This window comes from Nanorana parkeri, unplaced genomic scaffold (genome assembly GCF_000935625.1).
Source record: "Nanorana parkeri isolate BGI_ZX_2015 unplaced genomic scaffold, ASM93562v1 scaffold3, whole genome shotgun sequence".
Classification (NCBI taxonomy): domain Eukaryota; kingdom Metazoa; phylum Chordata; class Amphibia; order Anura; family Dicroglossidae; genus Nanorana; species Nanorana parkeri.
The window spans coordinates 1504507-1517920 of record NW_017306271.1 but is presented as its reverse complement, the minus strand read 5'-3'; the positions used below and the strand labels follow the sequence as shown (position 1 = coordinate 1517920).

The window sequence follows — 13414 nt, the reverse complement described above, 5'->3', positions numbered from 1 at the left end:
TGTGTCTATGGGAATGTTTGACCATTCTTTCAGAAGCGCATTTGTGAGGTCAGGTACTGATGTTGGACGAGAAGGCCTGGCTCGCAGTCTCCGCTCCAATTCAACCCAAAGGTGTTCTATTGGGTTGAGGTCAGGAATCTGTGCAGGCCAGTCAAGTTCCTCCACTGCAAACCCGCTCACCCATGTCTTTATGGACCTTGCTTTGTATACTGGTGCTCAGTCATGTTGGAACAGGAAGGGGCCATCCTCAAACTGTTCCCACAAAGTTGGGAGCATGAAATTGACCAAAATGTCTTGGTATGCTGATGCCTTAAGAGTTCCCTACACTGGAGCTAAGGAGCCAAGCCCAATCCCTGAAAAACAACCTCACACCATAGTCCCCCCTCCACCAAACTTTACACTTGGCACAAGGCAGTCAGGCAAGTACCGTTCTCCTAGCAACCGCCAAACCTAGACACTGTCTGCCAGACAGAGAAGCGTGATTAGTCACTCCAGAGAACACGTCTCCACTTCTCTAGAGTCCAGTGGCGGTGTGCTTTACACCACTGCACCCGACTCTTTGCATTGAACTTGGTGATATAAGGCTTGGATGCAGCTGCTCGGCCATGGAAACCCATTCCATGAAGCTCTCTATGCACTGTTGTTGTGCCAATCTGAAGGCCACACGAAGTTTGGAGGTCTGTAGCTATTGACTCTGCAGGAAGTTGGCGATTTCTGCGCACTGTGCGGTTCAGCATGACCTCACTCTGTCATTTTACGTGGCCTACCACTTTGTGGCTGAGTTGCTGTATTTCCAAGTTGCTTCCACTTTGTTATAATACCACTAACAGTTGACCGCGGAATATTTAGTAGCAAGGAAATTTCTCGGATGGACATATTGCACAGGTGGCAACCTATAACGATACCACGCTTGAATTCACTGAGCTCCTGAGAGCGACCCATTCTTTCACAAATGTTTGTAGAAGCAGTCTGCATGCCTAGGTGCCTCATTCTATACACCTGTGGCCATGAAGGTGATTGGAACACCTGAATCCAATGATTTGGAGGGGAGTCCCAATACTTTTGGCAATATAGTGTATGTCCTGCATTCCTGCATTATCCAAACTTAATCAACACACTTTCCTTCCAGAACCAGCAAACTAGTAGGAGATAACCACAATAGTGCAATAGTCCTAGGCCTGTAAAGCAGTCTTTGGTGAACAAGCACAGTAGCGATGAACTGGAGAGTGTAGAACCCAGTGAATATGTCACATTTCAGACATGCTTCATCCCGACCCCGGACATACTCCAAAGGCAGTTTTAGGGATCAGGATCACACCAGATGCTGTGTCACGGCCCTGCACCTGCAGATTGTGGATAACAATCCAGTACGCAAGTATCTGGGAAGTGCCTCCAGCAGAGCTCAGTGACTGAGGATCACATTACAAGTAGTCCCTGCATCTTGATGATGGCGGGGTCCGGGTATGGTCTCCAAGGTAACACTATAAATTAGCCAATCCGCATAGCTGCATAATGAGCTCTGCTCTCATTGGAAAGAAGAACTCTTAATGGAAGAAATTCTATTCTTCATAAAAGTGAAAAATGTCTAGAAAAACGGTTTTAGAGAAGAGGTGTCCATCTTTCTAGTACACTAGCAAAAAAATTAAAGTGGGAGTGGGAGGAGTTAAACTTGACTAGTCAACTGCTTTTTGTTTACCCATTTCTATTTCCTCCTGTAGGCAACAGTATAACCAAATGGTCTCAAAATTCTACTGATTCTGTGTTCCTTAATAAACGCTAAAGAAATATTAGCATATTTGTTCTTTTTGCGCTGAAGTTGCTAGAGGGCCAGACCATTATAAATAGGGAAGCAGGTTGTTTAACACGACAGTAGAAGTGATTTTTTTTCTGAAGATACGGGTAAACAATGCGATTTAACAGCCTTTGAACGTGGGATGATTGTTGGCCCTCGGAGCCATGGAGCGAGTATCAGCAAAACAGCAGAATTCGTTAAATGTTCAAGAGCAGCTGTTGTTAAAGTGTTTTAAGACTGGACTGTCAGCCGAAAATCTGGGTCTGAACGTGCGAATTGTGGCCGGCAGCGACTAGTCAATGTTAGGGCAGAACGGAGAGTGGCAAGACTGGTACAAGACAACAGAAGGGCAGCAGTGCAGTGTCAGATTCCTCGCATGACCTTTCAACATCTCGTGGAGTTACGAGGCGGCCCAACGAAGTCATCTCACACACACACACAGTCCGCTAAATTGCACATATAACTAAAATATCACTTTCGAGTGGACTGGCCCTTTAGCAAACATTGGTCGGGTTAACAGTGGGCTAGTAATATTTAGGATGTCAGGGCTCATCTTCAATCGTAGACCAACACTAGCTTGACTTTAGCCCTGCACCGCCACGGTAACTGTTTGCCTGTGCAGCCATTTAAGAGTCACTGAGAAGTGTTTCTACAGCTGAATTTTGATATTGTGGCTCCTGAAGTGTCGAAGTGTAGAAATCTCTTATGACACAGGTGGGTCCGAAACACCTGAACGGATTTTGCTGAAAAGTGGTAATCTCATTTCATGCAAATGTACCCACCCATATTTTATACACACTCAATTGTTAGCATCTACATACTTTTCCATGTGTTTTCCAGCACTGAGATCCTCAGCCTGCACTGTATAAATATGCTCTGCTTGTCATCATGTTCTCTCGGCTGCTCTATAATTGCTTCAGTCAGAGAGACAGGTTTGAACATTTTTGTATCTGACATGCAATGTGTTAATGTCAGATAAGGTCTACTGTTTGAAACCTGAAACTGGCTCTGCTCCCAGTTCATGTTATTTCCTAAAATATTAGCTGCCAATTACATAACAAAACATTGACTTGTGAGAGACACCCAATATGTGCAAAGCAGTTTCCACACTCCCCGCTCTTCAGAGAAATGGTTGACAGATCTGTGTATATAGGTGTACATTCATATATACATTGTGAGTGGAGAAAGTACAGTAGCAAGCAAAACAGAGATAAAAACCATAAGGGGAAAAAAGTTACCTATGCACTGATACAATGCAATTTTCCGACTGAGAAATGTAAAAATGCTATCCACTAATATAACACACAACTCTTATTTAAAGAAAACCTATAGTATAATTAAAGCATTGTATGAAGACAGAGGACATCTAAGGTGCCCAGTATAATGGATGTATATTGAACCAAATGGCTCAATACACATATAGACCTAAACTTACCACATCAGCCTGCACCAACCCTTAATTCTGTGTTCTCTTCAATATCCTCTTCTGGAGGCCTACACCCCCCCACCCTTGGCCAAACCATGAGAACAGCATCAGCAAGAAATCTTATGCCACAAGCATCTGGCCAATAATCTCCATGTGGTCATACGGAAGTAAAATAATGGCTCATGTGTTTCCTTATTAACAGCCAACTGGAATAAATTATAAGGCAGCTAAGTAATGTGTACATGGAAGAATGATTCGCTATGTTCAGATAAGATAACAGCTAAGTAATGTTCCCATACACTGAGGAGAGACAGCAAATACTGTTCATATCATCACCGGTAGACCAGAACAGACAACAGGGTCAGGTCAGTAAGCTGCATTAGTTACACTTTAAGGCCAAAAACTTGTGTATACCTGACCATCACACCTATATGTGCTTCTTAGTCATACTTTCCCCAAACCATAGGCCATTATCATGATGTTCTCCCCTACCCATTATGTTCTACCCCTCCACACACACATCCTTTTGCGGCTGCAAGAGCCTCTACAAGATTTTTCATAAGATTTTGGAGCGTACCTTGTGGGAATTTGTGCCATTTAGCTAAAAATATGTTTTCTGAGGTCAGGTTCTGATTTTGAGTGAGAAGACCTTGCATGCAATTAGCATTTTATCCCAAAGGTTTCTCAGTGGAGGTAATGTCTGGGCTCTGCACAGGTTGTTTTAGTTTCTCTACACCAAACAGATCAAACCAACTCTTTATGGACCTGGGTTTGTTCATGGGGGTACAGCCATGCTGGAACAGAAGGTTGGAAGCACACAATTGTCTAAAATTACTTTGTATGCTGTAGCAATAACAGTATTCTTTACTGGAAACACCTGAATTCAATATTTGGAGGGGCGGACACATATCTAATGTATACAAGCTGCGGTCGTGACGTTATCACATTGTAAAATTCTTATTACAACATTCATTTCACTTGCAGAATCATAGATTATTTATTCCAAGAATTTAACCACCAACAGCCTCTACATTTCCTGAATGGGTATTTTATCCCCACCCAAATGGCTCAATTTTGTGCTCTCCTAAACAGACATCTAACGGATGCTTGGAGTTAACGGCAGCCAGAGGGTCGCGGTAATCTTTGTGAATTGACCTTTATGTACAATCACAAACTCGAATAATATTTATCCCTTGCACTGCAAGGGTTAAGTGTTCATTTTCATCTAGAGACAAAAATAACAATGATGTACTCACCTGATCCTCACAGATGGCTGGCTGTTAGACCGGTCCCCACAGCCTCCCTTTCTCTCCGCTCTGGTGGTCTAAGATCCTGTGATTGACACGTCCTATACAGTGTATAGGGCATGAGGGCACCAAGAGACATTCCATCACTGGAGTGAAGGAGGAAACAGGCTGCAAGAACAGCAGCCAGCCGGCTCTGAGGTACAGGTGAGTATAACTGTTACTTTTGTCCCTGGACGAAAATGTGCACGTTAATTAACCCCATCCTAAATAAGGTCATCCTGCTTCAGCCCACATAAGAAGTGCACAGACTGAAAATACTGATTTATCTCCAACAGAAAGTATAGGCATGGCTTTCCCCAGCAATGCAAGGTGTATGTGTTTGTGGGGGAAAGCCATGCGTTTGTGGGGGAAAGCCCCTAGAGCATGCTAGGGCAGATTTATAGGAAGATAGAGGTACATACAGGCACCTTATGCTCTCAGTTTATAGTTTTGTGTTTAATAAATGGCAGGTTCTCTTTAATCCTTTTCTTTTTATAAGTACAGCTCTCTTTATACCAAGTCCTATATTGACTTCTTAACCACCAGAATCTCCATCATGACCTGAACATAAAAGCCGTTAATCAAATTTCCCGTATCAATATTTTTGGGAAGCCACAATTCTGCATTTTTATGGTGTATTTTAGAGGGGAAAAAAGATGACGTTACTGAAAGTCCAGTGTTACTCATCGAGCTAAGTGTGAACCATTGTCTGTCCCACATAGCTGGAGGAGGTGACAGAGTACAGATTAGTAATATCCTTCTTTAGAGCATGAGTAAAGCAGGGTTTTGGCAGCGGAAACAGTCCATAGATCTTCCTGTAGCCACTCAGCAAAAATGAGCCACAAATGACTAGTAAATGCCTTCCCTTCAGGGATGATGTTCCCCTCAGGTGCATTCCATCCTTGTGGGCTCCTTACTGACAAGCTCTTTCCCTGGAGCTGCTGTTATTTAACAGGAGGTAAAGTGATACCTCCTTTGTCAGGGAGTTAAGGCTATATCATTAGTACAACACAGAGACTTAACACCATCCTAGAGTCTCAGGAACCTTTGTAGTGCTCGTTAAATCATTAGTCAATAGTTTGTCTCCTTCTGAGTGCACTGTGTTTGTACAACAGAAATTAGTTACGGGATATTTGTCTCAAGAAGAATATCAGTGTAATGCTCAAAATATAGATAGATTATGTATATGTATTAGAGAGAGAGAGAGAGAGAGAGAGAGAGAGAGAGAGAGAGAGAGAGAGAGAGAGAGAGAATCATTTAGAATATAAGTGGAGAATACAACCTAAGCATGAGTGTCACATGCACCCTTTTTCCTCTTCATATATTAGTTTTCATTCTTTCATTTTTATGCAATGTGTATATAAATGCACTAGGGATGCACAGATACTTTTCGAGTACCAGTGCAGATACTTGGCATTTTCATGAGAACTATCAGGGTTGCAGCTGGGACCGGGCTCTGGCGCTCCACCACTGTCCTGAAATCATTAGTCTGTATTGTTTTAGAAAAACTGTCACATGACAATAAACAAAAATGTATCAGTACTCGTACTTGGAAGTACTCGGCAAGTACCACTCGTACTCGCAAAACTGGTATCTGTGCATCCCTTTATTTACAGTATATCTATAAAAACAAAATCGTACATTAAAACAGAGATGCCCAAATCCCAGGAGCTCCGTGTGCGCCTTACACATGACAGCGGCCTCCTAACTTCTGAATTTTTCTCTAGTGTAGTCTTGGAGCTCAAAAGTATCGGTACATGTACTCATACTTGTACCGAGGACTGTACTTGGTATCTGTGCAACCCTAAAATGCACAATCACACACATACACACAAAGGTTGGACTTGATGGACCTGTGTCTTTATTCAAGCTCAAATACTATGCAACTATTTAACTATGTAATGTGCCTCTGAACTTGCTAGAAAATGTGACTTCTCCAGAAAGAGTCAATTCCCCATTACAGCCTCCCCTCTCCTTGCACATCATAATACTTTGCACTTCCTTAACCTCCTATGTAGCTGCTCAGAAAGGGAGTGAAGGGAAGTAATTTAAAGCAGCCTTTCTAAACCAGGGTGCCTTCTGGCTTTCTAAGGGCTGCCTCAAAATGTTTGCACAAACTTTCCATGGTGAGTCATACATTCCATGGTGCAGCCAGGCATTAGGCACCGTGGAAATGCATGAGATTAATCCAGGCAATGTGGAATCCATTTAGAAACAGATGAAAGTTCTCCATTCAGGCCTACTCGGCCTCCCGGCCTCTGCCATGCTGTGACTTCTGATATGATGGTAGGACTCTGATGTGAAGGGAGGACTCTGATGTGAAGGGGAGTTTCTGATATGGAGGGGGAGTTTCTAATGTGGAGGGGTCTTCTGATGTTAAAGGGTGGCTGTTGATGTGATGGAGGGGCTTCTGATGTGAAGTGAGGACTCTGATGTGAAAGGGGGCTGCTAATGTGAAGAGGGCTTTTATAACATGAAGGGGGGCTTGTGATGTGAAGGGTGGCTTCTGATGTAACAAGGTCTCCTGATGTAAAGGGGGCTTATAATGTAATGTGTTTTTGCATGGGGTCCCCCCTAAAATCCATTACATTTTAGACTGGGGTGCCTCAAGATTTTCCATACTTTTCAAGGGTGCCGTGACTCAAAAAAGATTGTGAAAAGCTGATTTAAAGTATCAGCCCTGAGTCTGCTGGGGCTAGGCTAATACCCTATCAGCTTAATTAAAAAAAATTAGTGCAAACTGCAGTACTGACTATCCGTATGAGCCAACTGCAAATACACCACTCTTCACCACTCTTACAACATTAAAGTATATCTAAAGCCAACATTTTTTTTCTTCATTTTTGATAGAGTAGGGGAGGGGTGTCAGATTTTTTTAATTTGCCATTTGTGTATAATTAAAGTGACACATATCTTTACTAATGTCCTTAAAGTGACATTAAACCCTCAGATTTTTTTAACATAAAACAATAGTGTAATGTGTGCCTTACTGTAATCCATGGTTGTTTCCCTTCTCTTTGCTGCTCTTCCTTTTAAATCTGTATCTCTTCTCATGCTGGGCAGAACTTCTGTTTTGCAGCAGACTGCCTTGTCTCTGGAATGGCTACATGGTGTCTGTGTGAAGGTTCACAACCTGAGCCAGCACTACAGGAAGAGGCACTCAGCTGCAAAGGGAAGTTCTCCCCAAGCATGAGAAGACATGAGGATTTAAAAGGAAGAGCAGCAAAGAGAAGGGAAACAACCATGGATTACAGTAAGGCGCACATTACAGTATTGGTTTATGTTAAAAAATCTGAGGGTTTAATGTCACTTTAAAGTGACACTAAACTCAGGAGATAAATCCTAAAAATGCATTCAAGTACCTTACTGTTAACAAAAATGTATCTTATTTGTCACTCGTCTGTAGTTCCTCAAATCATCTCTGAATTGGTGCTGACACTGTCCTTCCTTCTGGAGGGGGGCGACTTCTGTTCCCCATGGTCCCTGTGTGTGTTGTAAAGTAGCCATCGCTCCAAGCTCGTGCCTGTGATAGACTACAATCTCATGTTTAGTTAGCTCATGTGTATTGAAATTATACACACACAGGGACCACGGGGAACAAAGTTAGCCATCCTCCAGAGGGAAGGACAGTGTCAGCACCAATTCAGAGATGATTTGAGGGTCTACAGCCGAGTAATTTACAAATAAGGTACAGTATTGTTAATAGTTAAGGTACTTTAATGCATTTTTAAATGTAATGTATACGTTTTTATGAGTTTAGTGTCACTTTAATGAGATTTCCCTTGACTTCATGTCCTGTGTACAGTAGACACAACACAAAGTAAGAGTATATATTTCCAATGTGAGGGAATTGCCCTCTTAGACAGGAGATCACATTGGTGATCAAGACAGTTTAAAGGGGGAATCTCTCTAATGTACTGCTGCAACTAATGATTATTTTCATAGTCAATTAGTTGGCCGATAATTTTTTCAATTAATCGGATAAAAACATTTAAATAAATACCATCCTTAATTTAAAATGAAATACACAAATTCAGTGTTACAAACATAAAGTTTACTTCAGAATAAAACTGCATGCACAATTTTTTGCAATCATACTGCACTGGAATGAACAACATTGCAATACTGTGCGTTCCAGTGTGGGCGATCACACTGTGGGTGGGAGGCGCGTTTGAGGTGGCATTGAAATTAATGGCACTGCAACGCACCTCCCGCAACAGAATTTGTCAGGCTGAAACCACCTTTTATTAAAAAAATTCTAATAGTGCACATGGCGCTTGAATAGCTTTAGCCGGGGAATGACAGCTGCCAGTGGCACGATTCCGCAGATGGCAGATGAATGTACATACAGCAGGTAGTGGGCTGGTGCAATGCCCAGCCTGCTATTGGCCATTTCAAATTGCAATAGCAGGCTGGGTATTGCACCCGCCCAATGCTTGCTGTGCCCTCCAGCGTGGAGGAGAGAGCTAGGGGATGCAACCAACTAATCGATGATGAGAATAGTTGACAACTATTCTCATCATCTATTATTATTAATCAATGAGTTGGTTGTAGCTCTAATGTGGACAGCAAAAAAAAAAGACTAATCCTTCACCCCTCTATCCCATTTCAAAAACAAAGTTTTGCCTCTTACTTTAAATTACTGAAATGTTACTGCATGATTTCTCTGCTGCCCTCAACTAAATCTTAAAAGGTTTTCCAAGAGAAGCAGAAATAAATAAATGCAATTAAAGTAAATGATAGATTTCCCTCAAACAAGCCAATGCTTTGCATTTGTAAAAAAAATAAAAAATATCATCCAAGTGGAATGGGTAAAATAACACATTGTATACATCATCCTAAAAATATGTAATGCTTTACAGAATAAATACATAGTTCTTTCAACACAAAGGAGGATTTTCTTGGGAATTTTTGTTTTAATGTTTGACCATAAAATGTAATGAAAAGCTTGCGGGTAGCATATAATCTTTCATGATGTAATGCTAAAGCTTGTCTCTGGCGGGAGAACAAGCACACTCAAACACACACAAATACATAAATACAGAATGGCTATAGATCTACTATAGAGTACTACTCACATCAGCTTCTCCTTGATCAATGACATAAAAGTTGTCACCTTCATCACCTGAAAGACAAGAGATTAATAAAGCAAGGTATTTCTACATGTCTATAATAGCAACAAATTTAAAGTGATCCTGTAGGCTCATAAAGACTCCTCGTCTCTAGTACATGACTGTGACTGTCACTTAAACACTAGTGTCAGGTAGGGGGATGTGGCCCTGGGCTCACAATGGAAAATCTATCGGACATGTTGTGCATTGGCAGGCTGCCTGTAGTCTCCCACTAGAAGAACACACAAGGCCTCGTTCACATGGGCTGTAGGCTCCACCGCTCCTCTGAAAAGCAATCTGCAGAGGGTGGTTGACAGCCGCTTTGCAGCATTTAGAACGTGATACTGCTCCTAAATGCCTATTTTTTTAACCCAATTGGGATCATTTGACTGACAATTACTCCGACATGCAACAAATTAATTTTAGATAATTTTTTTAAATTTAGACATAGAGAACTCTATTTTGGTGGTATTCAATAACCACTGTTTTTTTTTTTTTAATGTTTTACTGTATCATGTTAAAAAAAAAAAAAAAGCTGCTTCCCCTACATTCTGTTATAAAACAGATCAAATAAAAATGCCACGACAATATGAACACTCCCAAAATGACCTCTTTTTGAAAACATTTAGACTAATTTTTTTTCCACAAATGAAGAAACATGCTGCTGTGTTTGGAGCTTAATATATGGAGCTTGGTAATAATGCACTAGATACAAACTGCATCATTAATGTACAGGTCATACACAGAGGGAGGAGTTGAAGGGGTTAATGTACAAGTCACATACAGTGGCAGAATGGAGATGAAGGGGATAGTGAGCAGGATAAGGGAGGTGAAGTAGTTATTTTTCAGGTCACGTAGAGCATCAGGATGGAGATAAAATGTTGAAAACAGGGAGGGAGGGTAAAAGGGTTAAACAAAATTATAAAAGTTAATTACAAACCCTCACCATGAATCTGCTGCTGCCTACTTTCCCTTCATTCTAATTAATCTTCATTGATAAATACTCCTTTCATTCATTCCTCTGTTGTAAAGGAAGGGGAGGGCTCAGAAATATCAACACCAGAGTGTTTACCTCTGTGACCGCTGTAACTGGTCACCACAGCTATCACAAAGTACAGAGACACTCTGATCGGCTCTGTACATTGTATCTATGATCCCAGCTGTAAATTGACAGCTCAGATCACAGCCAATCACAGACACACTTGCCACCCATGTGAATTTTCTGCAGATCCGTTTATAAATAGCACTCCAGAAATGCATGTCCACCGATCCACCATCCACCGGGCGCTGATGTTGGAAGTGGTTAAAAAGTTTAGCTGAGGGGAGCAAGGAGAACCCCACTAGTGTGATGATTCTCAGTTATGACTGGTGATATACTAAAGTGAATTGACGTATACAAGAGTTAATCTCAAATCTTCAATCTTGACTTAAAGCATACATCAAAGTAAACAAACAAACATGCATGCATTACCCCTCAGCAATACAAGCACATGTTTGCAGGTTTTATTCCTATAAGCACAGGAAAATACCCATTGACCTGCCAGAAATACACTAAGCCCTGTTATGGGCTGACAACACACATCATTGTTGTGAACCGAATGATGTCAGCCCTGCTCATTGTCTTCTGCTAAGTTACTCAACCACTCCCACTGTCTTCTTATTTACAACATAGGAACTAATTGACTTGCAGTCCAAGATAAGAACAGGGATGGCTAAAATGTTTCTTTGAGATAACACACAGGGCAGCTCTGAATTTCTGACATGATCAACAGGTATTTTTTTTTTTGCACTTATTAAACAGATATAACAAAATGCTTTCCATTATATATGTAACAGAACAAAAGTGAACAGGGTTTACATACACTTGAGTGCATTTTTTTTAAAGAATATGCAAACTTAAAGGAGATTATCCTCATAGTTAGAGCCGACCTGTGACAAAGAAACTGTCACAGGTCGGCTCTATCGATCGGGAAGTGAGCAGAAACAATAGAACAGTACCAAATCGGTAAAGCAAAACAAACGACAACCGCGGCGGTTGTCGTTTGTTTTGCTTTACCGATTTGGTGCAGCGACGCATGGGGTTTCTCAGCTGCCAATGGGATGTGCGGGATCCCTTGTGTGTTTCTGTACCTTTAAGGAGGTGGGGCGTCCTCCTGACAGGCCTGCACCCAATTTGATATCTTCTGCCCCATGTGCTCCAAGATGGAGACTCTCATAGTTTAGAGTTAGGACCGCACTATAAGAGGTGCCTTGGCGCGGCAGTGCGGCTTACACATCCTTTGCAGAAGACGTGTATCCAAACCTCTGTCATTGTCCTTAGTGGTGAGACAAGTTGTTTTACATGCTAGTTTGTGAGTGTGCCATGATGCCTTTCTACTGTTCTACTGTTCAAAGCCCATTTCGTGTGCACCTTACTGTATAACTGGTAACAAATTGTTGAGTGCGGTTGTCGTTTGTGAGCAGAAACAAGCCGCCGATCCGCTCACTTCCCGATCGTCTCGCTGCAGTGAGCGGTGACTGTCAGTCAGCGCTCCCCGCGGGGATTCCCCCCTCCCCTCTCCGATCCTCCAGCGTTGAGTGGGGGAACGAATGGGGGAGGGGGCAGGCACAGCTGGCTCTGCCTCTAGATAGGCAGAGCCAGCTGTCACTCACGCAGCTTGGTGGATTTCAACAGTATTGTCGGGATCCATCTCGGCTGCGCTGCTCTCAGTATATAATGAGCAATAGCCTGCTGTATACTGAGCTTTGGGTCACGGGAGGAAGTTAGTATATGTCCTCCCGTGCCCCTAAAGAGAGCTATAGGGAAAAACACTTACCCCATAGTTCTCTTTTAAAAAGGATTAATCTGCAGCTTTCATTACAATAATACCTGCTGCTATCCCTGATGATTCATGCTACAAATGCTGACATTCTTGTTTCCATGTCTTGTGAACCTTTATACATTGCTTTTTGATCAGAATGTTGTGGTTGGTTGTTGTGAAACATTTACTGAACAAAAACAATACCTGGTGATCCAACCACAAAGGTCCTTGTTCAATCACCTCTTGTTATAGTGTGACGACTCTCTGTTTCTGTCCCCTAATTTTGCTCTGGCACACGGGCTTCCAATGAACACTATAAGTGGCTGTGCTGGCGCACATTACACAGGAATGGACCACTGTTGTCAACATCAGGAAACCCACCCTGAGAAATGATATGCGACAGTAGTTGGAGTGCATTTAAACAGAAAGAGGATGGAGCCGGTTAATAATGAGATGCAAAGGATGAAAAAAGATAAATCCAGTAAAAGTACCCTCCCTGCACCCTACTGCGGCTCCTTGCTCCTTTGCTGCTGGCTAGAAGCACCTGATCTTGGGTCCTGCGGTGGCCAGCGCTCACTTTTCTTCCCCTCTACGCTGGTTGTGGCAAGTCCCTCGGAGTCCTCATGCCTAATGCAGGTGAATGAACCTGCATTAGACAGGATGATGTCAGTGGAGCTTAGACCGTCTGTCTCCCCATATGTTGTAAGGCATTGCGCAAACTGTTGGTACTATATATAACCTTTATAATAATAATAGACTGCCAGAGCCCGGGAAGAGGCTGCAGGAACTGGTCTAGCAGCCAGAAAGGACTGATGATCAGGTGAGTATATCTTCGTTATTTGTGCCCCTAGACCAAAACGAGCAGTTAACCCTTGCATTTCAGGAGTAGCCTCACTGCAGGGGTTATTTTTTTAAATTCTGGAGCTCTACTTTGACACATCCAGGTCAATATTAAAAGGTATGCTATTTACTTTCATACTCCAATAAATATATATATA

The 13414-nt window shown here is 42.2% G+C and overlaps 1 protein-coding gene across 5 annotated transcripts in view; it reads right to left on the bottom strand.

Annotated features, from left to right (window-relative positions):
• PRKAR1B (protein kinase cAMP-dependent type I regulatory subunit beta) overlaps positions 1-13414 on the bottom strand; it is a 201186-nt gene that overhangs the window by 74355 nt on the left and 113417 nt on the right. For all 5 annotated transcript variants that reach the window (XM_018566412.1, XM_018566487.1, XM_018566565.1 and 2 more), the window contains one exon: positions 9583-9629. In XM_018566412.1, the coding sequence (XP_018421914.1) occupies positions 9583-9629 (47 nt within the window). The remainder of the gene's footprint in view (positions 1-9582; positions 9630-13414) is intronic.